Source organism: Dermacentor andersoni, chromosome 1 (assembly GCF_023375885.2).
Source record: "Dermacentor andersoni chromosome 1, qqDerAnde1_hic_scaffold, whole genome shotgun sequence".
Lineage (NCBI taxonomy): Eukaryota > Metazoa > Arthropoda > Arachnida > Ixodida > Ixodidae > Dermacentor > Dermacentor andersoni.
The window spans coordinates 388,783,309-388,808,364 of NC_092814.1; the positions used below are offsets into that span (position 1 = coordinate 388,783,309).

The window sequence follows — 25,056 nt, forward strand, 5'->3', positions numbered from 1 at the left end:
CGAACACTAAATGTACGCAGAAGCGCACGGCATCTTCTACAGTGTGGCAGCAGACGCCGCATGCATCTTTTTCAGACAGCCATCTTCTGCTTGCTGCTTGAACTGGTCAAAGGAAAAAAAATCTGCTGACAGCTTCAAGAGTCCGCAGACAGTCCGGAACGTCTGATCTGTGAAAAACGAATGATTCTTGCAGCTCTCGGACTGGTGGGCAGGGCTTCCGAAGCTGCTAGAGAAAATCAAATGCAGGACAACATTCCCCAAGCAGTCCGGGACTGTTGGGGATGGATAATCGGAGACACCCACTGGCGCAGGTTGGGCACAGCTAGGCATGACCGAGATTGGGCCAGTGTGATCTTGGAGGCCCAGCCTTTGCGGTGCACCGCAGTGAGAGAGCAAATTGGATAGCACAAATCTATTGCACCGCCGTGCTGGCTCACCATCGCGCTTCTGACTCTACTGCTGCATGTCACACAACTGTTAGTCCCTGACAGTCCCGGACTGCCCAAGGCAGTGCTTTCAGACAGTGGGTGTTGCGTATGCAGCGTCTTGGGCAGGCCTGGACAGTTGTGCTAATTTTTCATACTACTTTCATACTAGAAGAAAGGAAACAAAGGGCCGAAGCTTTATTAGTCATATCATAAGCCAACAAACAAATACACTAAGGACAGCATACGGGAAATTACATGTACTTATTGAGTTTATTCATCCACTTTAATTTTCATTAATCTATCATATCTTTAAATCAATTGATAAGCACATGTAATTTCCCCTATGCTGTCCTTGGTGTCTTTGTTTGTTGGCTTCTTACGATATGACTAACAAAAATCAAGCCCTTGGTTTCCTTTCTTTTCATTCATTACATAGCAAGGCCTCAAATCCGGTAGCATTGATGCCTTATGCCGGTAGCAGTGTGGCATTATTAACCAGTTGCCTTCACCCAAAAAGATGACATACACATGATGCGATAGATAAGGATTTTCTACATCCGGCGTCAAGGCTGTGAGGTGTGCACTGGCTAACACTGTCAGGTTTACTTCTAGTAGATAAACATAAGTACCCCAGAAAGTGGATGGGCAAATGGTGCCGCCATAGCTTAATTGGTAGAAGCATCGCACGCGTAATGCGAAGACGTGGGTCCGTGCCCCACCTGCGGCCAGTTGCTGTTTCATCCACTTTCATTAATTTATCATTTCTTTAATTCAATTAATAAGTACACGTAAATTTCCCTATACTGTCCTTGGTGTCTTTGTTTGTTCGCTTCTTATGGTACTTTCATACTGGATTTTTTTATTCCTGTCTACTTCAGGTGAAGACTGGCCCATTCCATGAGCACTCTAATCAATTGTGGAACATCAGTGGAGTTCCTAGCTGGTCCAAGGTCAACACAGGGCTCATGAAGATGTACAAGGCTGAGGTAACAAGAGACGGGGCTCTGTTGCTCTCGTAAATTGTTGCATGTTTCAGGATTTCTCTCTTGGTAATCCGCTGGTGTATTTCTTCTGTGGTTGTGAATTATTCTCTCTCCAATTTCAGGAAAGCAAAGAACCTCAGTTCACCTAAAAGAAGGAACCAATAATTTGAAGAGCCACGCCACACATGAGCATGACAAATTTCATGTGCCATTGCCTCCTCTGTAGTTTGTACAGTAGTATGTTTCCACCACTGAAAGCATCAAGTGTGTTGAAATCAGGGTGTCTACCAACCGGGAAAACCAGGAATTCTCAGGGATTTTGAGTAGTCTGGAAAAACTCAGGGAAAACTCAGGGAATTTGTGCCTCTATCAGGGAAAATTAGCTGTAATTTTATTGTAAGGGTCGGAAGTCGCGGTAATGCTGGCTCGAGTAACAGACAGGAATCGTAATGAAGTGTCTTTGACGCCCTGTCTTCGGCTGGAGGAGTTGCCAGTGTACAGTCAAGGACCGACTTTCTGGATGCCCGATAATTTGGACGGCTTCGCGGCACCACCACGTACTCCTAGAGTCAATGTATCAGAACATCTGAAACTTCGGACGCAAGAACCCTTCGCCGTCCGATTTTCTGCACTTTTGGCCGCGACCGCAGGTCCGAAACGGCATTAATAAAATCCACCACCGCTGCCGTTTTGGTTACTTCGCCTCCTCGAACCGGCGCTCTCGCACACAGATCTGCTGGCAGCCATAGCTACCACTGCGGCAACGCTAGACCTAGCTGCTTCGACGCTTGCTATTGAGCTTCTTGCCGTTAGGTGCCATATTTTTCTTTGAAAGAATTCGCTGCTGTCAGCAATGGCACCAACTTTGTGGTCCTCGCGATTGGCTTAGAAGCTTGGAAAGCACGATGCGTTGCATAATGCCGGTTCCCAAAAGTCAGCTTCCCCTCGCTACAGAAATGTTGCTTGGTGAAGCATACGCAAAAGTATTGCAGTGAAGCATAACAAGCGTGGGAAGGGGCTGTTGCCACGCGACACAGTATGTATTCATTAATTATACACGCGTGCACCCAGTATCTGCTGTCATGCGAGAACTGATATGCCTCATACATGTATCGACAGGCCTTCAAAGTGTTTTTGAATGTGCCTGTGGCGGTTTGAGCCCTTAAGGACAGTAAATGACATGCATTTATTTTTTCCAACTGGCCGATTTTTCGGACGTTTTCGCGGCCCCTAGGGAGTTCGAAAAATCGGACGTGGACTGTGCACTTGACCAAGAAGATGCTTCAAATGGTCCGTTGGACGAACGAGTGGCAGAAGGAGGACAAGAACAGGAAGGACCTACGCATTGAGGAAAGAACGGGAAAGGAAGCGTGCTGCCGCTGTTTTGGAGGAGCTTGAGCTCAAAAAGCAGAGTGTTACCCGAAGCCGAGATGCAGTTGTCCCCCTTGATCCAAACCAAAATAAACTGCTTAAAGCAGTGAAATGCAACACTGAGGCATCGTGCGTAGGCTGAGAGTATGTCAGGACGGTTTAGGTTGACTTATGAGCTGTTGAGAAAGAATCTCAATTGTGACAAAGTTCGGGCCTCATGCCACTGAGCTTGCGATCAGTTGATAGAAATAGCTCATATTCGAAAATATTTGCTTCTGTATGCATCTCCTTTTTATTCGTATTTGAGAATGTCCGACTCGATTTGGAATGTTTTTTCAAAAACATCTTATTTGCTTTACATTTTACAAACCCATCCCTTCTATTCTCTTTTTGAATAACATGAACATTACTACTTAGTATTCAAATTGGATTAAGTAGTTTTTTTTTTTTTTCATATGCTGACTAGAGAGTGACAGCATCGGACGATATGGTTTCAGCCCGTCTTGATGTAAAACATAGTTCTGCATCACTCAGGGAATTTTGCAAAGGCACCCGGGGGAAACCTGGAAAACTCAGGGAATTCGGAGATGTCAACTTAATCCAACTTGGTAGACACCCTGGAAATTTTCCATGAATGATGATGTGACAGTCGGTAGCACTTGTGTTACTCACTCATCAGAGTCTGATGATGTTTTGGTTTTACAGTGCTCACTGAGAAGAATAGGCTCCGCAAAAATGCATGAAAGTGGCTAGTAACTGCAATTAGCTTACAGGGGCCCTGAAGTGCCTTTGCTGAAGCCTGGAAAACGCCTTGAAATGAAGGCACTGCTATTGAAAAATATACTAACGAAGAAATTTTTGAAAAGCATAGAATATAATATTAGTGCAGTGGAATATAATGAATGCAATGTATACTTTCTTCCATTCCCCCCACAACAGTGGGCACATGTATGGGCACCGGTGAGCCAGACATACTTAGGAATCATCCAAGACGGAGAGGAATGAATTTACACATGTGGCAGTAGACATGGGAATAGGCACATAAGGATAAATACTAGCTGTACAGGTCTGCTGTGCTAATGTCGCTAACCTCAGTTCAGGTTCTGCAGCACTCGCAGTTCCAACTGTAGCAGTTCATTATAAGCCACAGTGGTGTGGTAGTGGCAAATGGGGCGTAGCTCGGCCACAGGTAGCTGTGGCAGTGACGGTATCTGGGGCGCAGCCCGGCCTCGGCATGTGAGGAATGGCAATGAATGCCGTTGCGCAACCTGTCTTGGGAGCAACAGAAGCTGGGGCAAAGCCCAGCCATGGCAGGATATGATAGGTAGCACAACCTCCTAGGACAGTGCTGTAAGCTGAGACGAGGCCCGGTCCAGCACAGTCGGGACAGGTGATGTCGGGACATTGCCCGCCGCCCTAACCGCAATGCTCGGCGAGAGCTCCCCATGCTGTCCCGCTCCGATCAGTTCATCGGCCCCATAGCTTCGGGCCGATATTGTGTGACCAGTGCAGCTATAACACGCACACTTGCACTTTTCTGCCCCGCACACTGGTCCAAGGACCGATTCCGAAGCCCACACACTTCAAATACTGTCCTCCTGCTACACCAACTCTCCTCCCTCTCAGCATGTGTGGTGCCAATATCAATGCCCTGACTATCGCACCTTTTTTTTTTTTTCTGTCCTGATTGTGCTTATGGTCAGGTAACCTTTCAGGAAGGTCTTCTTACAAGGCTGCTTAAGAGCAAAACAATTTGAGAAAAACATGTTTTCAGAGAAAAACATGTTTTCAACTGTCACTTTGCCTGTTTCCTGTTATCCGTGACAAATCAGGAAGGGTGTGCACGCATGCGAGCTTGTGCGTGCGAGTAATTTGTAGTCTAAAACTATCACCCAATGGTCTATGGGCTGTTGCCATCTGATATCAGCTAGCAGTTAGCCAACAGTTTCCAAAGAGGGAGAGATGTCTCTATGTCCCATTTGCTAGCTCCACATGCCACGCATAACTACAAGACTCGGTTGAGGCATTCAGAGCTCCGTGCCCTACGTGCAGATTGAGTGTACTTGGCTTCTCGAGTCCAGGTTTTGTTCTTGAATCCAGCCAGTCCAGGTTCCTCCTGGACTTGGTGCCAGAATGGTGCCCGGATTCTTCCAACACTCTGCCAGCCATAGTCGCTGCTGCATGCCAAAGGAGGGCTGTACTTTACATATTTACATGGCAAGTGCTAGCAGACGAGTAACGGACACGGAAATGTTCAGAACGATCGCAGTCATAATGCCCCACAACACACCTTGTGCTGCTCTTTTTAAACATTTGTACCCTCCGTTTGGGTTAGGGAAGCGTTCGCGAATAGCACCAGCCACTTGACACACCTCCTTGTCCACTGTAGGCTACATCCTTTGCACCAAACGTAGAAAAGGGCTCCTCCCTTTTGTGTTGTTGTCTTCCTGTATTGTCGCCTCTTTTGTAAGTAATGTCAACTTCGCTATCACGTTGCCGCCTAGCTAAGTGCCTGTCCGAGGCCTTCCTTTATGATTTTCTTCTCCCAATAAAGACGACTTGCCACCTCAGGGATGGCACAGCAGAATCTACTGGGAACAGAAAAGGTCAGGTTCGCACACTACATTTTTTAGCTTAGTGGAACCCTTTTTGTGCCTAACAGGCGTACCTTGCACATGCACTTTAGGTGATGTGACCACAACTAATACTTGCATACATTACATGGACATGTGCACGGGTTCCGAGATTCTCCATTGTGCACAGCACCATCAGTCATCGTGCCAGCATTGACTTCTGTTTTTTACCAAAGCCCCAGTATTTGGCTTTGACTCTACTCAGTGGCAGTGAATGTATTATTTGATGATGCATGGTGCAGCAGGCACGTTGTCGGCCAAATGCAACACTTGCCAAGTTCAAGGGGTGCTTCAGGGCTCCCTAAGATTGTGTGTTTTCAGTGTGCAAATTTTATTTAGCTTTTATATTGAGTTAAATGTTATTTCAAACTTACCACTGCATTTTTTTTTTCACATTGGGTAGAAATGGGTTGGACTGTAAGGAGCCATATCAAAGCTTGTCTTCTCTCATCCTTGAATTCCCACAGTGGTGCGGCCCATTTGATACTTTGGTGCTGAATTGCTCACAGCAGTAAATGAGGGCTGCATCTATTTGCATAATAAACCTTCTACATCGCCATTTTACTGATTCCGTTTAGCTGTTTGATGGCCATAAAGTAAGGAGGACCCCTGTATGTTGGTGATGTGACCACTAGTACTTGCATACATTACATAAACTTGTGCACAGTGTGTCGTTCATCGGGCCAGCATTGACTTCTGTTTTGCACAAAAACCCCAACCCCAGCTATGCAATAAATGTGGAGTCCGCTGCTTTGTCTAAGAAAATTTCACTGCAATCAGCTGCACCTCCCCCGAAGCATCCTTGCAGTTCACTGATTTGCTTTTGAAGGGCATCCAATTTGTGAGATGTAGTTTTTGGCTGGAAGCAGTGACACACACTTTATGTCCAGGTCCTGGGGAAGTTTCCGGTGGTCCAGCACGTGGTCTTCGGCAACCTGCTGCCATTCCGGCCACACCAGAAGCTTGGCCCACCAAAATAGACTTGTGCTGCATCCACGATTGTGCGAGTTATGACGTTAAAACTGTGCTTTCCTTGCTAGCTTTTTTTTTCTTTGTCTTATGCTGCAATAGCTTATAAAGTTCCTTTTCCCTTCAATCTTTTCTGGTGTTGTACTTCGATAGACAGACCTCACCAGGACTACACCACTGCTGCAGATGCAAAGAATGCCAGGGTTGAAGGGCAGCAATAACAAATAGTGCAGGAGGTGACAGTAAAAATATTCAACAATAATAGCGGCGTGGGGTTGAGGGGCACACTCACAATCCTCTAAAATTTGTTGTAAAAATGCCACGGTGTCCTCCTCTATTGCCCTGTGCCTTAACCCAAGTACAGAAGAAAAGTGACGAAGCATCATGTTCTCCTTCAAGATTGGTCTATGATGCACGGCATTTCACGTTCACACAAAAATCCACTCCTACACTGCATGGTGCATCAAGTTTTACTCGTCTTCTACATGTAAGACATCTGTTAACACGTACAAGAGGGCATGCAAGCTTTCAGTCGGTGACTGGATGGTGTAACGATTGGGTGGTTCAGTATTTCCAAATCAAACATGAATACTACAAAAAAGTGGCATGCGAATATTGAATATTTTCTCATCTGTAAACAGTGCAAAGTTTCTGTAAAGGTAGTACGATAAAAAAAAAATCGTTATTTAATACACACATGTAAAGCTGTTCACAAACTTCCATGGAAGACTGATCAACTGAGGAGCTAGGAAATGACCACTTTCAGTTATGTGCCACACCGTGAACAGTAAAGAAGGAAAAAGCATGTCACCAGATGCAAGTACTAGCATTGCGTTTGTTGAAGGAGATAAGTGTTATACACTAAAACCTCATTAATACAAAGTTCACAGGGAACTTGGGTCAAGTGTGCACTAAGCGATGTACTAATTAACCAACAATGGCAGATGAACGGCGGCCAAGAAAACTTGTTAATTCTCACTCAAACAAACACAAACAAGATTTATTTGTGAGCAGGCAGTGAACAAGCTGCAAGTTTCACTTGCCGCTGTGGAGGCATTACAGCGATGACAGCATCCTCAAGGGAAGCGTAACAGGGGGCGGCAGAAAGTTAGGTGGGCGGATGAGATTAAGAAGTTTGCAGGGACGACATGGCCACAATTAGTACATGACCGGGGTAGTTGGAGAAGTATGGGAGAGGCCTTTGCCTTGCAGTGGGCGTAACCAGGCTGATGATGATGTGCCTATGGAGTGGTGAGGAGCACATGTTGGCGTCGTTGCTCTTCTGTGTTGTTTTGGTTTGCGAATGCCTTGAACTTTTGTGGCAAGTGCAACGCCGCTTCACGGCATTTTCTATCACCATAACCTGCAAAATAGTTTCAGCAAAGACAAGATGCTCTTCTCGATACTGTTTGGTAAGCGCTACAGGTTAGAAAGAAAGACATGGATTCATCGAATTGGGAGGGAGAACTTCAGACCAACATTCTCCACACGACTATATGAGATAGTTGCAAGTCTCTCATAGTATAGTCCTACGCAACATGTACTTTGTTTATATAAGCAGTACGGTCGTATTTGGTGCGCTTACTAATATTGTACGCCAACAGGCTTTAATTCGCGGACACACGAGGCTGCATGCGAAAACGTGATTACAAAACCTTTAGAGTTCAGCGCATTCCTTTTGACAAAATTTGATGCTTGAGCGTGAAAAGTCATCTTAGGAAAGCAACTCTGCATTTCATGGTTACTAACTAGCCTCCTTTAGAGCAAATAGCTTTCTATGCCTCTTTTGTTAGTGTCACTCGTCATTGGCGGTTGCCAGGTGGATTTGCGATACAAAGAAAAAGTGTGCATGCTCTCCCGAAACCGCGTTCGTCACCGAATGACAGCATCATAAGTGTTTGAGACGTACATGCTAATTCATGTCAGCTTTAAAGTGTGTAGATTAAGGTGTGCATTTTTAAAACCTTATAATAAGTTACACACATTACGCGGGGCACTTAAATGCGTCAATTAAGGGTACCCTGAAACGCTTTTGCCAATTTTGTGCAAACGTACTGAGTCGTTAGAGTAGGTACTTCTGATCATTAATTGACTCATCTAAGTGCTCCACGTAAAGCGCATATCTTTTTTTAAGGTTTTAAATATGTACATCGCTGCCCATCGCAGCACATCGCTCGGCTGAATTTTAAGCCGCCCCTACCCATTTGATGTCATTTACCCTAATGACGTTAGTAGGGCAAGCTATCCGATTGGCTGCCCAGGGCGCGTCATCAATAATTTTCCCACCCTTATGGTGAACAAATGTTGTTCGTAATAGTTGGAATATTAATTTTTTTCTATAGAAAAGTAACAGAAAGAGAATGCACAATAACAATTTCTCACTACACTTAAGCACTCCCAGCACACAGCAAGCGTCATCTTATTGTGTTACAACATGCTCCATTTTGAGGAGAGCTCCGCGGTCAGAGTCAGTCTCAATATTTTCGCGAGCACCATGATTTGACTTTGTTGTGTTGTGGGCTGCTAACGTAGTGACTCGCAATATGTCAAGCTGCGACATCGTGTCCTTCTGCAAGGCAGCAGACGAGCGGAGTGGCTGCAGCGCATCGGACTGACACTATCCGATCGGCGCCAGAAGTTGCATGTTTGCGGCCATCACTTTCCACCAGAAGATTACTACTACAACAGCGTTTCACAAGTTTGGTATTTGGGTAAACGCAAGTGCAAGGGGCCAGGGCCTGGCCGTTTGACCATGCTGTTTCATGGGATGAGCAGAAGTGCAAACATGAATGGTCTGCACGGTGCAGCCACTTGGTGGAACAGAGCTCAACCAAACACAGTTGCAGCAACGAAGTGTATTCTCTTTTGCTGCGGTGTAAATTTTTCGCAGGAGCCTAATCTTTAACACGTTTTTGTAAATGTTTAAAATGTTTTTACACTTGGTTAGAGCAATATTAGCTCTTTGTTTGGCTGATTAAGCTCTGCGCCAATGGGTGGCTGAACCGTGCAGACCGATCAGGCAGCTCACGTCCGTCTAAGCTAAAGTTCCTTCATCAGCTTAAGTTTATGCCTCCACCCATCCATCGAAATGCCTAGCTCGCCTCTGGTTACCGGAATACCAGACAAGTTTGGCGCTGCGACAAAATGCTCTCAACATGCGGTGCTTCGATAACTGTCGCTTGGGGTCGTCTGCCAAGCAGCTGGCGGAGAGGTTGGAGAGGCTTTGCACATTCGCTCCTAGAGAACCGAAAGTAGACGACACAACGTGCCATCATGACGCAGAGCCAGTGAAGGCGGAGCTTAGTCCCGATCACTCGCCGATTGAGTTGAGAAAACGCATGGCTATATAGAGGAGGGTAACTTGTAAGCATCCGTAGCTCTCTTAATATGAGACGCTTCACATAAATTGTGGTGTGTATGATTAACCTTAGCTGTATCCTACGCGTCTACAAAATTTTTCCGAACTGTTTGAGGGGCCCTTTAATGATCAGATAGACCTACTCTGACTCTGGCACGTTTGTACAAAATTGTCAAAATCGTTTGAGGGTCCCTTTAAATATGTCTTTTCGAGACATAAAAATGCAGCTTATCGAGTTCAAAAGTGTTTTTCATAGAACAAACTTCGACGGCCTTATGCTACAGCGACAAAGAAGTGGAAAGTCACAGTATTCTATAGTACACTTTTAAGGCGACAGCCTTAACTGGTGTGATGGCCTCGAAAAAATTGCTGTACAAAAAAAAAAACAAAAAAAAACCTGTGACCTGCTCCAAGTGAGCGGGGGAGAGGAGAACCAGCAGCGCTGGCAGACAGAAAACCACAGGTGTTGCATTGCTGATGTCTCGTGGCAGTAGCGGTTGTGGCGAGAGTCGACTGCGAAGTGAGAGGATGCTCCCACGGGGCCTAGCGGATTGCGCCGTTGGCCTGGGAAGTACGCTACGGCCTCAGATGCTCATCAAGCAAGAAACGAGGTGCACCATGAGAAGTGGCGGGAGCAAGGCGTTCGACCGCAAGTGCTGCATTGCCCTGCTGAGAGGATGCAACGCACTTGTGTTCAGCTTGTGTTACACATTTGCAACACTTTCTGGCATCAAGCATGCTGCACCTTTAGGTAATTCATTAAGTTCTCGCATGTGTTGTTGATGAGGTCAACCTAAAGTGCCACACATGTCTGGCCCCTCCAATCATATAACTTAATGCGTTACCAAGTGTGCAGCAGGCTTTCGCCTTCGGGTGCTACAGGCTGTAACATGCTGCTGAACTTTTTTCCATTTGGAACGACTGCAGTATCAGTCGCTATTCGGCATCAACATTGTATTTGCAGTTGCGTCTTTTTTTTATGGTAATCACACACTGAACTTGATCTTTCAAAGAAATATCAGATAGGCTTCTGAGAGTGACAGGATGAAGAAGGAAACTTTCCATCGCTCGCAACGGAATATTTAAGAACTGCACGCTTGTTGGTCACATTTCATTCAAATTTGTCATTCCGTTATCAAGTGTTCAAAAAGAGATTCAACTGAAAAATAGCCACCGGCCTTGTGTTGATTAGCTCCAGCTATTTGGGCCTGTAATTACAAATATTGCCTAGCATAGGCTATATTCATTAGGGCTCCTGGGTCTGGCAGCCATGTATGAAATATCGTCAAATGCCCTATGCCAACAGGCATGTAGAAATGGGATATTTTTTTCTAATTTTTTATAAGCGAGTTGGTTTGCATGAAGAATTTAATAGTGTCTTTTTTATTCTTAGGCACATTTTCTTCAAGAATAACATTTTTCATTGATCAGACGATCCTATTAGCAAGTTATACGTAAACTATGCCCTGACTAACCAAACCCAATGTAAGCACTCTGAAAGCTAACCCCTGTATTCATAAATGCAACATGCTCGACTTGATATAAATGATGCCTGGTGCGAACGCGCCCAACACGCTCATTGCGTTTGTTTTGGTTCGCTCACGACTGGTGTCATTTAAATAAAGTCAAGCATGGGCTTCAAGTTAAGACTCATATCTGAATACGGGGGTAAGTTGACAATGTTCTTACAAATCAAGGTGGCGTTTCAACTGTGGTCGATGAGTCAGCACCAGATGTCGCCCTGAGCGTGCCGTTCGTTCTATGCCAGCCAGCATAGTGTGCATTCAGTGAGAAGGAAACATTGCACGTAGTACGTTAAAAAAAATGTTTCGGTTATTTCAAGCCATTGTTTTCACAAAAAACATTGTTTCGACTTTTTCTATCGTAGCTGGATTTGTGATTACACCTTTGACGATCTATGGGACGCAATGAACAGCTAGACTGACGCCGCCTACGTCAACAGTATGTGCGGGATGGCCTTAGGCCATTGGTATCACTTGGGAAGACACTTCATCACAACCATGGGAGTGTCTACCATGGTAGCAGTTCACTTATTGTTCGTAAGAACGCATTTAAAGAATTGTGCCAGAAACTCCAGTGGGATGTGTATGATAGTGTGTAAGCATTCTTTCCAGTCGCTAGTCTTGCACACATGCGTCTCTGATGTATCCGAACATGCCTGGTCACATCATAGCAACGTTGGTCTGTTTATTTTGTGTTTGTGTTGTTTTTACATATATATATATATCATATATATATATGTGTGTGTGTGTTACGCCCGTGAAAGGCGTTTCTTGACAAGTCAGGTAGTTAGTTGCGATGGCCTTGATCAGCTGAGTGCTTATCGAGATAGCCAGCCACACATCGTCTCCCTTGTTCCCCTCTTGGATGCCCTCATACTGTTGAGGCATAAACCCACTGCGCACGTAAGAATCTCATAATATCACAATATATGTATATATATTGTGACATACGACTGGCGCTTATGAGACATGGCGCTAAGGAAGACGAAAACGGACATCTGGGCTCGGCACGAGCTGATTACCATCTTGATCTCTGGCTGCGCTGCTCTTCTAAATACGTCATACTTAGTTCTTTTGTTTGTGTCTCTCCACACAGAGCTCCGCTGCGGTCGCTACCATATGCCTCCTGGAGATGAGGCCCCATCAGCGTCGGCTACGACTCGTCAGACTGCTCCTGTCGTGACGCTTTCCTACGTTCGCGACCCTTGTCTGTTTTCTGGCTTGGATGCCACTGACGTGGAACAGTGGAACAACCTTTAGGAACGCGTCACCACTAATAACTGCTGGGATCCAACAATCATCCTTGCTAACGTTGTATTTTACCTGAGCAGCACGTGTGTGGTACGGCACCCACGAAGAGGAATTAACAAGCTGAGACGTTTTCAAAAGACTCTGCGAACTGTATGCGACCCATTTGGGCATACGGTCGCAGCAAAAGATTGCCTTGCAATGCGTGCTCAGAGCCCCAAAGAGCCCTACGTCTCATGCAAATGAGACGTCTTCGCTCTTTCCAACGAAGCTGATAACATGTCTGAATAAGATAAAGCGGTTCACATATTAAAGGACGTCACAGAGGATGCCTTCAACTTGCAGGTTCGTGGCAACGTTTCTACTGTTGACGCCGCCATCAGTGAATGTAGCCGCTTCGAACAAGCTAAGAGCCGTTGTGTCACGCCCCACATCGTGCACCTGCCAAATATTGCTGCGACGTCAACTTGCGAGGACCATCCGCGCCCGCCAATCCCACGTGACAACGTAACTGGAATCGTTCGCCGTGAGCTCGAAGCCGGATTTTCGTCATCCTCCTCCACGACTCCCTCTGATCCATCACCAGCCAGGATTGCTATTATCGAGGCTGTTGTCCAACAAGAATTTAAGAACATGGGTCTGAACTCAGTGTGTTCATCAACCCACGTACCTAGCGTGTAGCACTTATCTTGCGGCTCTCGTCGTCCCCAACTATTGTATCCCACCAAATCCCGCAAGTCGTATGAATGGTGCACCGCTGATGACAAGCCTAATAGCTTCCACTGCTGCCACATTGGCCACATCACTTGTCACTGCCGCAACCAATGGCCACTGACGCCTCTCCTCTGATTCTTCGTTGCGGCCGATTGCTGTTGCCCCGACTTCGTTAGTGTCCTTTGCCCCGGCCTCATCGCTTCTCTTCGCCGTCCGTTTCCCTCAACACCCAGCCGGAAAACTAGGAACTGCAGCTTCTAGAGGTAATGAAGTCTGAATGACGTGTGTGGATGACATTATCTGCTTTGTTGCATCATGCTGTAAGGCCTTCTATTGCGCAGTCCTGTGCCATAATGGATTTGCTCCAGCATTATACGAACTACCAAAAATTCCGAAGTCCGAACTACAAATGCATCCCATCCCTAATTACACGCATTCTTTCGAAGTTCCTGCAACGAGTGCTGTCTCCAATGCTCGGGAAAACCTCCACATATCATCAGAAAAATCTCAGTCGCCTTCCACTCTATGAAGAAGGATGACCAGCGAAGGCGATTATGACGGCGTGCGTGCCGTCATAATCTGCCTCGCTCGAGCCTGCATTCCTTTGTTTGTGTGCATGTAGAGTGATAGTTGACGTGCGCAGCATCAATTGAAGTGGTGGGCCGATCATGCCGGCGTTCTGTGCAGCCTACGGTTGCACGAACACCAGCTGCCGCGACGATGTTCCATTACTCCCCGCAAGACAAGAAGCTTGCAGCTAAGTGGGAGGCTGCTGTGAATCGAAAGAATTTCAAGCGCTCAAGAACAACAGTGCTGTGCTCTAACCACTTCCGTGACAACGATTACTACCAGAGTTTATCAATAAGGCGTGAATGAGTGAGAGTACGACTTTCTGCTAGCAGGCTTTCTAAACGCAGCGCGAGAAGGTCGGGGCAACGAACGCACAAAGGCAGGACGGGTGCGGGCGGATCTGGTCTTCGAAGGCCTTATGAATACACGAACTCGGCCAAACCTGGATTTTGATTTATTGCTAGCTCCTTCGTGTTAGCACGCTGAACGGAAGGTACATGTTCATCTGCCACCCTTGACGCAGGTTTGGTCGCAAACCGCCGTTAATTTTCTATTCACACGTGTGTTGTGAAACAGCCAACATGCAGCTACCATAATGCAGTGCAAGTCAGAGTGTAAAGATTTCATGTGTTTGAAAGCCGGCGCACGCCAGGACGCTGTGCTCCCCCTCGCGCACAGAGAAAAAGCGGCTGTCTCACGTAGCCGACGGAATTCGCCGCCTTCGGATGGCGCGCTGATGAAGGCCACTACACGTGCTACAAGAGCGGGAAAACTTTTCCCACATGTAAACCGTCTGTGTAGACGGCCGACAGCTTTGTGGCAGCGCACAAATGCCGACGATCGCATCCCTCACGTTCCACGAGGAGGCATTGAGGAACATAGCAGTACAGTTGTTTGCACGGAAGCGAACTCACTGGATCGCTGAATACAGCTTTGCAAAAAACGTGCTCAACAAAGAACATTTCTAACACGAGGAGATGCTAACACTTCGCTTTTGTTCGCGTCGAAAGTACTGCTTGCTACCAGAATATTTTGCTTCTTGGAGTGGCCAGTCACGTATACGTGTAGGGAGCAACGCCGAACTCCTCAGAGAAACGCAAGCTCTCGAAATTTACCATTACGCTCTCACCAAACCACAGCGCCAAACCACCTTGCCCCGTGCTTCATGTGTGGCGGCAGCGGCCGGTCCGGACGAACACCAATGTTGACGTCACGAGGCGCCCGACCAATCACAGGCGGAAACGAGGCGCGCGAGCTGCCCGAGTCTGCTGCTGCACTATTCGTCGAAATAAAACCTATTTGCGCTTTCTTTCGCTCAATTTCGATGCGATATTCGGATTCGGAGGGTTGAAAACCATTACGTACAGCTCTTCACTCATTTTTTCTGGAAAACTCTTCAGCTTCCCTTTAACGCCTGCTTCTCATCCGCCGTGGGTCGGGCCGGTATTTCACTATCTTCGGGATCGGCCCACGTATGGGGGAGTGCATAACTTCCGCCACGGCTCGGGCCGGTATTGCACTATCTTCGGGATCGGCCCACGTATGAGGGAGTGCTTATCTTCCGCCGCGGGTCGGGCCGGTATTGCACTATGTTCGGGATTGGCTCACGTATGGGGAGTGCTTAACGCCTGCTTCACCTTTGCCATGGGTCGGCCCGGTATTGCACTGGCTTCGGGATCAGCCCATGTATGGGGGGCTGCTTCAGCTCCGCCGCGGGTTGGCCTGGCATTGCACTATCTTCGGGATAGGTCCACGTATGGGGAGGGCTTAAGAGGAAGCTTTAGCTCGGGAGCTCCTGTCTAAATACATGTAAAAGGAGAATTCGTTTTTCTCTGCAACCACAGCACCAAATTTGACGAGGTTTGTTGCATTTAAAACAAAAACTTAAAATCTAGTGACTGTTGGTCTCGAATCTTTCATTTAGGTTCGCAATTTTTTTATAAAGACTACCAAGAAGTCATGTTTTTGCCACCGTCGAATTTACAACTGAATATGTCATCAACACGAGGCTCAGTATATACTTAGCAGAGAACAACCTCCTACCTAACACTCAATTTGGCTTTCGCCCTCACTTATCGACGCAGGACGCCCTCTTGTACCTGTACAAAGACCTCCTTGAGACACCCCCCAAGTCACAAACACTGGCACTTGATTTGAAAGGAGCGTTTGATAACGTTCTGCATAAAAATATTCTGCAATGCCTCGCCGACACCAACTGGGGCGCTAGAACCTACAACTATATCAAAAACTTCTTATCAGCAAGGCAAGCCACTATAAACTTCGGTGGAATAAAATCAGATTCCATCACTCTAGGCCCTAGAGGAACTCCGCAAGGGGCGGTACTGTCACCCCTCTTGTTCAATTTGGATATGAAAGATCTCCCAGGCCTTCTCTCCGAAATCCCGGGTATCAAACACACATTGTATGCGGATGATATCACGGGTGCAACTCGGGGAGTGACGCCGAGATCGAGGAGCGTCTTCAAGCAGCAGCGCACACGGTGGACCGGTACGCCAGGGAGAGAGTCCTCCAGTGTGCGCCGGAAAAGTCCGAGTTGCTTATCGTGAAGAACCTGCAAGGCCTGCGCGTAGCACACAGGCATCTCTCATTTACAAAAGTGACACGCAGGTGTGAGGATAAATGTTCTTTAATGCACTCATACACTGGGTTGAACATGGTTGCGTGACGTAATGGACGCTCCAGAAGTTGAGCAGCGTGGTGCCGTGAGGTTTTTGACAGCTGAAGGTGTTTCCCAAAAAGAAATTAGTCACCGTATGGCTGCCGTGTACACTTAACATTGCATTTCATTGGCCACTGTGAAGCGTTAGAACAAACGGTTCAAAGAAGGGCGTGAAAGTTGCAAAGACGATCCCAGACCGGGCCAAAGCCATCGTGCAATCACCCCTAACAAAATTGCAAAGGTTGATGAGCTGATGACACAAGAATGGAGGATAAGCATCGATGAACTGGCAGAGCGTGTGAACATCAGTCACGGCTCGGTTCACCGTCAACGCATCCACGGCATAATTCATGAACACCTCGGTTATCGGCTCTTGTGTGCGCAATGGATGCCCAAGATTTTGAACCACCGCCAGAATACGGAGAAGTTCGGCGCTGCCTTTACTCATCTGATCCGGTATCACAATGAGGGTGACGATTTCTTTTCTGCAATTGTGATCGGAGACTAACCATCATGCCACTACTACAAGCCTGAAACACGACGGCAAAGCTTACAATGGAAACATTCGAATTCACCACTCCCAAAGAAAGCAAAGGCCGTCATTACCACCGCAAAGGTGTTGTTGGCTTTTATTTTTCGATCGTCAGCGGCCATTACTGATAGAATTTGTTAAACCTTGAGAGACTATCAATTGTTTCCGATATTGTGAAACGTCGGATCGGCTGTGTGTCGCAATCAAGAACAAACTACGTGAAAAATTGAAGAATGGGGTCATCTTGTTCCACGACAATGCCCGTCCCCACGTCGCTGATGTGGTTAATACAAAACTGGCAAAGTTCAAGCGGGAAACGCTGCAACATCCGCCATACAGCTCAGACCTGTCGCCGACTTCCACATTTTGGGGCAACCGAAAAAACAGCTCAAGAGAACCAGATTCATCTCGGACGATGACGTGAAAGTCAGTTGCAGACGTTTTGAAGCAGCATTTATGAGACGGGAATTACGCGACTCGTTAGTCAAAGGGACGAATGTCTAAATGCTCATGGAGGCTACTTTTAAATAAAGTACCCCGTTTGTCATATATCCGCATTGGCTCACTTTCATTTGACTCGCCCTCGTATGTTTTGCAGAACTCCTGCTTCTTATACGTGCTCTCTGTTGCGACTGTAATTTCGGTGCAATTACTCACGATACACGACCGGTGACAGCTGCTCCTGCGTAATCATCATCATCATCAGCCTAGTTACGCCCACTGCAGGGCAAAGGCCTCTCCCATACTTCTCCAACTACCCCGGTCATGTACTAATTGTGGCCATGTTGTCCCTGCAAACGTCTTAATGTCATCCGCCCACCTAACTTTCTGCCGCCCCCTACTACGCTTCCCTTCCCTTGGAATCCAGTCCGTAACCCTTAATGACCATCGGTTATCTTCCCTCCTCATTACATGTCCGGCCCATGCCCATTTCTTTTTCTTGATTTCAACTAAGATGTCATTTACCCGCGTTTGCTCCCTCACCCAATCTGCTCTTTTCTTATCCCTTAACGTTACACCTATCATTCTTCTTTCCATGGCTCGTTGCGTCGTCCTCAATTTCAGCAGAACCCTTTTCGTAAGCCTCCAGGTTTCTGCCCCGTAGGTGAGTACTGGTAAGACACAGCTGTTCCCACGAAACACAGAACCTCTTAAAAACTTCTTGAAACGGCTACAAACGGCTATAGACGTCTTGGTCTATGACAAGACTGAAAATAGAATTTCTTCTAAACATAACCTCCGCACTTGGAATATGCTAGTATATATTCTATCTGCGGCAAAACCCACTACTGGTGTCACTAGAGTGTGTTTTGGTAAACACATTCAGAATGTCTAACTCAAGAACTTTTCTAGATCTTTTTGTCTAAAAGTGCATAAAATGCCTAACGACGTGTTAAAAGTGCGGTTACCGTCGGCCGTCGGCGTTAGCGAATAAAAGACGCCACAGACAAATCGAACTCGTTGGAAGCAACATAAGTTAATTGGCTTTGATATTAAATAATTTCACATCAGAACTTCAACAATTACAGGTCGCGCACACGACGCCAGGAAGCCATTATATGCTCGCGCAGCAGGTATACTGATAGCAGCAGGATTGAAACGCCGGCGTTGCACAGCGGTGTCACAGAGCCACCGCGCTGCGATCACTTCGGCGACACAATCCAAATTTGTCGAACATCTCATTCTGTGCTGGAAACACTGGGAGGCAGGAAGTTTGAAAAAACGGCCACTGCCGCCCCCAATGTCTCGGTCGTGGGTGCGTTATGCCACTTGTGCGTCATTCTAGCTGTGCTGATTCTGCTTGCCGTGTGTTTTGCCAATTGGTTTTGCATCAGTGCTTCGTGACATCGGCTGTATTGCGTGTTTTCGCCGACGGCTTACTACCACAATGGCGTGATCTGCGTTCGCCGCCTTCGTGTCTCGGTGCGTCTTTGTATACGTCGCACGTTCGGACAACACTTTTTTCGGTAGAGTAATGCTATGTACACAACGGAGTGCGCCTCCAACGGACATGGCTATGTGCACTACGGACCCTGTGGCGCCATCTAGGAAGAGCCTAGGGAAACACGTTTGTCACGTGACCACATTGCCAATTTTGCGCGTAGAGCGCTGACGAGCGGACCAGCGCTGCCCAGCAGACGTTCTTGTGCGCTGGCGAGCGGACCAGCGCTGCCCAGACGTTCTTGAGCGCGTTAAGCGGGAGACACATGGTGCGATTTTCCGTGCGATCTGTCGTACGGCGCGTCGTGTGCGACTTGCCGCATGCGGCGATTCGGGACACATGGTACGAATGACCGAGCGGCGGGTAGCTCCGCCCAGAACCGGCGCCCCTGCGTGGAAGCTCGGAATGCTGCGTAACTTCGAACGGAAAGTGAAAGCAAACGTATTTGCACAGCTCTCTTGTTTGAAACAAACGATGGCAATATAAACACGCCTATGCAAGCACTGTAGACGTGTTTCCGCAAGACCGCGTCAGCAGTAACGGCTCCTTTGACAGCCGCCGATGGCTATAGGAGCCGGCAGGCACAGCTCGCTCGGCCATCGAATCCGACACCGGTGGCGCTTGTGACACGATCGCTTGCAGCTCGTATAACGAAGCGTCTATGTTAGTCGGCACAACGTGTACACAGTTATCGTACGCTTAATTTGCAGCACATTTGATTTCATTGGCGCCGACGGAAGCGAACGAGCATGCCAGGCGAGCTTGCGATCGCTGGGAGACTGTGTAGGCCTAGCTCGCCGGCCGGCTATCCGAGGACGAGGGCCCATGCCGATGCGTCCGCAGCTCGTAATAAAGCGCCTAAATTCATCAGCACAATCAATGCCTGAACATTTGTTTCTCTTAAGTGAAAATACGGTTAGTTTTCTCGGTGCCGTTAGTAGCGATGAGTAAACACGCCAGTCAGGCGAGCCGCTTCGTATAGACGATTGCTGGCGCATCTGCGCTGACCGCGTCCGATTGCAAATCACGCCAACTATTTACTATATCGCACAACGTTTTATAACATGCACTCTTTCGAGGCCACTTTATTCTATCAGTTATTTCGTGTCAGAAACAAATTGCAGCTTATTTATGTGCCGCCATCACCGGCGAAAAAGGCCTTCGTTTCGACCAGGGAGAAAAAAAAAAAACAGACATGATCGGAGCGGCGAGGTGCTTGCTCGCCGGCCCCGCCCCGTCGGGTCTACGTGGCCGTGACGTTCGCGCTACCGGGGCTGTCATTGGCTGCGGCCGCCCGACCGATGCGGCAGTCGCACGACAATATTCAGCGAGTTGGTCGCATGCGGGGCGTGCGATTCGGCGCCGCGTGCGGCGGATTTGGTTGAAAACCTGTTGAGTGCGGCTGCCGATGCGAATGGTCGTACGACCGATCGCACCCAAAATCGCACCATGTGTCTCCCGCTTTAGTCATGGAAATTGCTACAGGTGCGAGGTTCGATTCGTATGATGCATTTGACACTGCTCTGCGGCATTTCCAAGTGCAGACAAATACTTTATTTGTCAAGAAAACATCGAAGTCGATAGATGTTGTGAACGCTCATTTGTCACGCGAGGCAGTAAAACTGGACAGCAAGCTTCGATTTTCAAACGCCACTTTCACATGCAAGCATGGGGGATGACACAGGACTAATGCCACCGGAGTTCGTCCTAACCAACGGTACGTATAGCGACGAGCTATGTTCCACGTTTCTGCGTTCTCCCTAGCATCCACGCTGGCCACGTGTTGCGCGACGTGTTGCGCGGGGCTCTTATTAGCATCCACGCTAGCGTAACCCTTCGGGCGGTTCTGCGTTCTCCCTAGCATCCATGCTAGCGTAACCCTTCGGCAGAGTTCGTCCTAACCAACGGTACGTATAGCGACGAGCTATGTTCCGCGTCTCTGCGTTCTCCCTAGCATCCACGCTGGCCACGTGTTGCGCGGGGCTCTTATTAGCATCCACGCTAGCGTAACCCTTCGGGCGGTTCTGCGTTCTCCCTAGTATCCCTAGTCCTAACCAACGGTACGTATAGCGACGAGCTATGTTCCGCGTTTCTGCGTTCTCCCTAGCATCCACGCTGGCCATGTGTTGCGCGACGTGTTGCGCGGGTCTCTTATTAGCATCCACGCTAGCGTAACCCTTCGGGCGGTTCTGCGTTCTCCCTAGCATCCACGCTAGCGTAACCCTTCGGCAGAGTTCGTCCTAACCAACGGTACGTATAGCGACGAGCTATGTTCCGCGTCTCTGCGTTCTCCCTAGCATCCACGCTGGCCACGTGTTGCGCGGGCATCCACGCTAGCGTAACCCTTCGGGCGGTTCTGCGTTCTCCCTAGTATCCCTAGTCCTAACCAACGGTACGTATAGCGACGAGCTATGTTCCGTGTTTCTGCGTTCTCCCTAGCATCCACGCTAGCGTAACCCTTCGGGCGGTTCTGCGTTCTCCCTAGTATCCACGCTAGCGTAACCCTTCGGCTGCGCCATTTTACCTGGCTACGTGTTGCGCGGGGCTCTTATTCCCTCTCCTACACAGAGTAGCATGTCAGCGGAGATGGCTCGGCACAGCAAAAAAGTTTAAAAGGCACTTTTGTTCTTTCTCCAGGACTATGAAGAAGGACTGCCCGGTAAAACTGGTATTAGCGGCGAGGCGTGCGACGCAACAACTGGAAATCACTGCACTTAATTTGCAGCACAATCATGAAGTCAGCAGTGAAATCTACAAGGCATATCCTGAATGCCGGCGGCTCGCCACTGAAGAGCTCAGCTTCGTGCAGCCTTTAATGGAGCTAAATGTGCCCCCAAACATGATCGTCCAGAAACTGAAAGAACAAAGTGGTAAGTAGTCGAGAGTTTTTTTTTCTTAGTTTGTGAAGGTATTGATTGCATTATTACACATGCCTTGGTTTTAATTTTTTGTATGTGCAGGAAAAACAGTGATTGCCAAAGATCTGCACAATCTGAAGCGTGCAACTCGCACAGAGGATGAAGCAAGCCTGCTAGTGGCAGAACTAAAGCACTGCCAAGCCACTTATGGTGCTAGAGCGCTGTCGATCACTGACGAGAATAAGGAGCTGCAAATTCTCTTTATTCAAACGCCACACATGCAGCAAGCATTTAAGTCTTTTCCAGAGGTGGTGCTCCTTGACGCAACCTACCGCACCAACAAACTACGCATGCCCCTGTATGTGATGGCTGTCCAGGATGGGTCCGGAAGTACCCAAGTAATCGCATATGCCTTCGTTGCATCCGAGCAACAGCACGTTGTCAATCAGCTTTTGGAGACTTTTGTTCAAGAGAATCCTGCTGCTGCTGATACACAAGTGGTTGTTGTGGACAAAGATTTCACGGAAATCAATGCCATTAGAACGACGTTTCCAAGTTCACCAGCTATTCAGTTGTGCCAATTCCATGTCAACAAGGCCTTCAAGAGTGCAGCTGGGCAGCTTGCCAAATCATCAGATGAGCGAGAACGTTTATTGAGTAGTTTCAATGAAATGCTGCTTTCCCCCACACCTGCCAGATACAATGATGCGAAAGCTGAATTTGAAAGGTATGCAAGTGAAGAAGCTGTGAGCTATTTCGCAAAGAACTGGGGCAACATTCCTGAAATGTGGGTCCGACACTTATGTGACCGCAAGTTTACAGGTGGAAATAATACAACCAACCGTGTTGAGTCACATCATGCAAAACTAAAGAATGTCCTAGCATCATCATCAAAACTGCATGAAACAGTGCGCAACATTTTAAAAAATGTCAAGCAGCATGCAGCAAGAGGCATGCCACAAAACTATACTGCTGAAAACATGCGAGTTCTATTCTCATCAAGAATCTGAGGGTGTAGAGAAGGAATGTGCCAAGGTGCTAAAACCTTATGCCTGCAAAATAATAAAGCAGGAACTGGCAAAGATGCAGGATGACCCTCCAGAGGTCAGAATCGTATCTGAGCAAACTTATGCAGTGGCATCGAGTTGCACTGATGCATGGCACGAGGTCTCTCTTGATAATCATGCGTGCAGTTGCACTACGTACTCGAAAATGAAGCTGCTTTGCCGACATTTTTTATATGTTTGTGTGAAATTTGGCATTAAACCCGACCTGACAAAGGCTGTTCATAAGCGTTGGTTTAAATCTTACCAACTCAAGTTCATGGGTGGGGCTGCTGAAACAAACTCTGAAGCTGCCAATCACGAAGCACCAGAAATACTCTCTATGCCTGGGCCCTCCTTCGAGAAGATGAATAGAAATCAGCGCTACAACTACGCATTGAGAGCGCTTAAAGCTCTTGTCGACAACATGGCCGACTGTCAGCCGGATGTTTTTGCAGAGCGCCTTGCGTTCTTAGAATCGGTAAATGCCTCTTGGCTGAAGAGAGATGCCAGTTTCACACATCCTCATAATGAGGATGAAATTGTGCAGGCAGATAGTGCCTCTGTGCTGGACATCTTGCCTACCACATCAAGTGTACCTCAAGAAGTCGGACAACTGCCTAGCGCATCGCGTGTATCCCAAAAAGAAACCGAACAACCGTGTGGCAGACGAACTGATAGTTGCACCAGTGATGTTGGGAGCCAACCGTGTTCATCTAGCAGCGCTTGTGACCTGAAGCTCCCTGAGGTAAAAAGTCGAGGGCGCCCATCCAAGCGAGTCCTCCAAAACCGATACAAGCGGGCAAGAGAAGCTGATGAAGAAGGGCCTGTGGCTTTCAAGTCTCTGTCTGAAAAGGCCAAAGCAAAATGTAAATACAAAGTACTCATTGCGATTTGACATCCCCTAACTTGTTTTTACATTTTGTCTTTCCAGTGCTACTGGCTGGATTCTCTGACAAAGCCCTTTGTGATCGTGTGCTGAATGGAACGTGCCAGCTCGACGAGGCTGACATTGAAGTTAGGCCAGAGGCCTTACCCAGTGCACTGCTGGACTGCAGGGTTTCCCTGCCAAAGCTAAAGAAGTACTGCACTCCTGATGCTTGGTCCCTGCTCACGGCCTCAGGTATGCACTGCAACAAGTATTTACTCGTTGTCATATTTCTGTGTTTAACATGAGCTTTGAATTTTTTATGACAGTTGCTGTAAAAAAGAAAAATGCACTCTAGATCTGTGGCCTGTGCAAGGAAAAGGATGATGGTGCGCTCAAAATGGTGTGCTGTGACCGTTGTTTGGAGTGGTTTCACTGGTAAGACATGTTAGACTACAGTTATGAATGTCATTGATTTTTGCTGCCTGAGAAGTACTTACACAGGAAAGCTACGCTTTTTTTTGTGAAGTCTTTTTCTCAGTGAGGGATGGTAGTTTATTTTTTTCCTAAAAATTTCACAATGAGAGTCAAGTACAATGTACAGCCAAAATTTTGTCATGTAATATTGCCTGGCACTTGCAATGAAATGAAAAAACGTGCATTTCAGCTCGCATGTTCACATAACTATCTGAGCAATTATGAGAGTCTGGTCACCATTACAGTAGTGCATTGGTTTCTCTCCTTTTGTTCACTTGCGCTTGCGTATATGTATTTTCCAGGTGCTGTGCTGCAGTAACCAGCGCCGATTTGCAGAAACAGTGGTTCTGTACACAGTGCAAAGGCTGCTATTAAGCGCTCACTCTGATGGAAACCAATAAATATGTTGTATCCCTGAATCTTTTGCAATTCATGCAAATTGGGTCATGCTGCCCACAATGACCTCGGAAAAATGTGAAATTCTTGAAGAATGTGATGAGCATGAAAAAACTTCATGAATGAAATGCAGAAAATATTAGAAATCCAGAAATTTTCGCTCAAACTGAATCGCAGCAATCACACTTTGTAGTGATTTACAGCCGTGCATCGACAGCCAACATGAGACTGCCATGAAGTAGCTGTAGATACGTCTAAATCATTCGCGTATAGCGCGGAAGGCTCATGTAAATGCTGCTTTTAAGCCTGGCCCACATATTTGTCCGTTCTTCCCTCGCTATCAATAGCGCAGCGTCTGCTGTCGATATCGCCTGTAAAAAGACAAAAAAAAAAAGCCTTTTCTGCTACCATCCACTCTGGTACGATACCTGAGGCCATATTTCGTTGGACACCCGATCACGCC

The 25,056-nt window shown here is 47.4% G+C and overlaps 1 protein-coding gene and 1 pseudogene across 2 annotated transcripts in view; both read left to right on the forward strand.

Moving 5' to 3' along the window:
• Positions 1-6,511, forward strand: part of LOC126518747 (serine/threonine-protein phosphatase 2A activator-like) — a 185,239-nt gene extending 178,728 nt beyond the window's left edge. Inside the window, exons 9-10 of one of the 2 annotated variants that reach the window (XM_050168520.3) lie at positions 1,307-1,414; positions 6,306-6,511. In XM_050168520.3, coding sequence (XP_050024477.1) covers positions 1,307-1,414; positions 6,306-6,395 — 198 coding nt within the window. In that variant the 3' untranslated portion in view covers positions 6,396-6,511. Of the gene's footprint in view, positions 1-1,306; positions 1,415-6,305 lie in introns of those variants that run through there. The other variant, XM_055064852.2, reaches the window with a different exon arrangement.
• Positions 6,512-20,420: 13,909 nt separating this feature from the next.
• LOC126518752 (uncharacterized) lies at positions 20,421-24,616 on the forward strand (annotated as a pseudogene).
• The last annotated feature ends 440 nt before the right edge of the window (positions 24,617-25,056 follow it).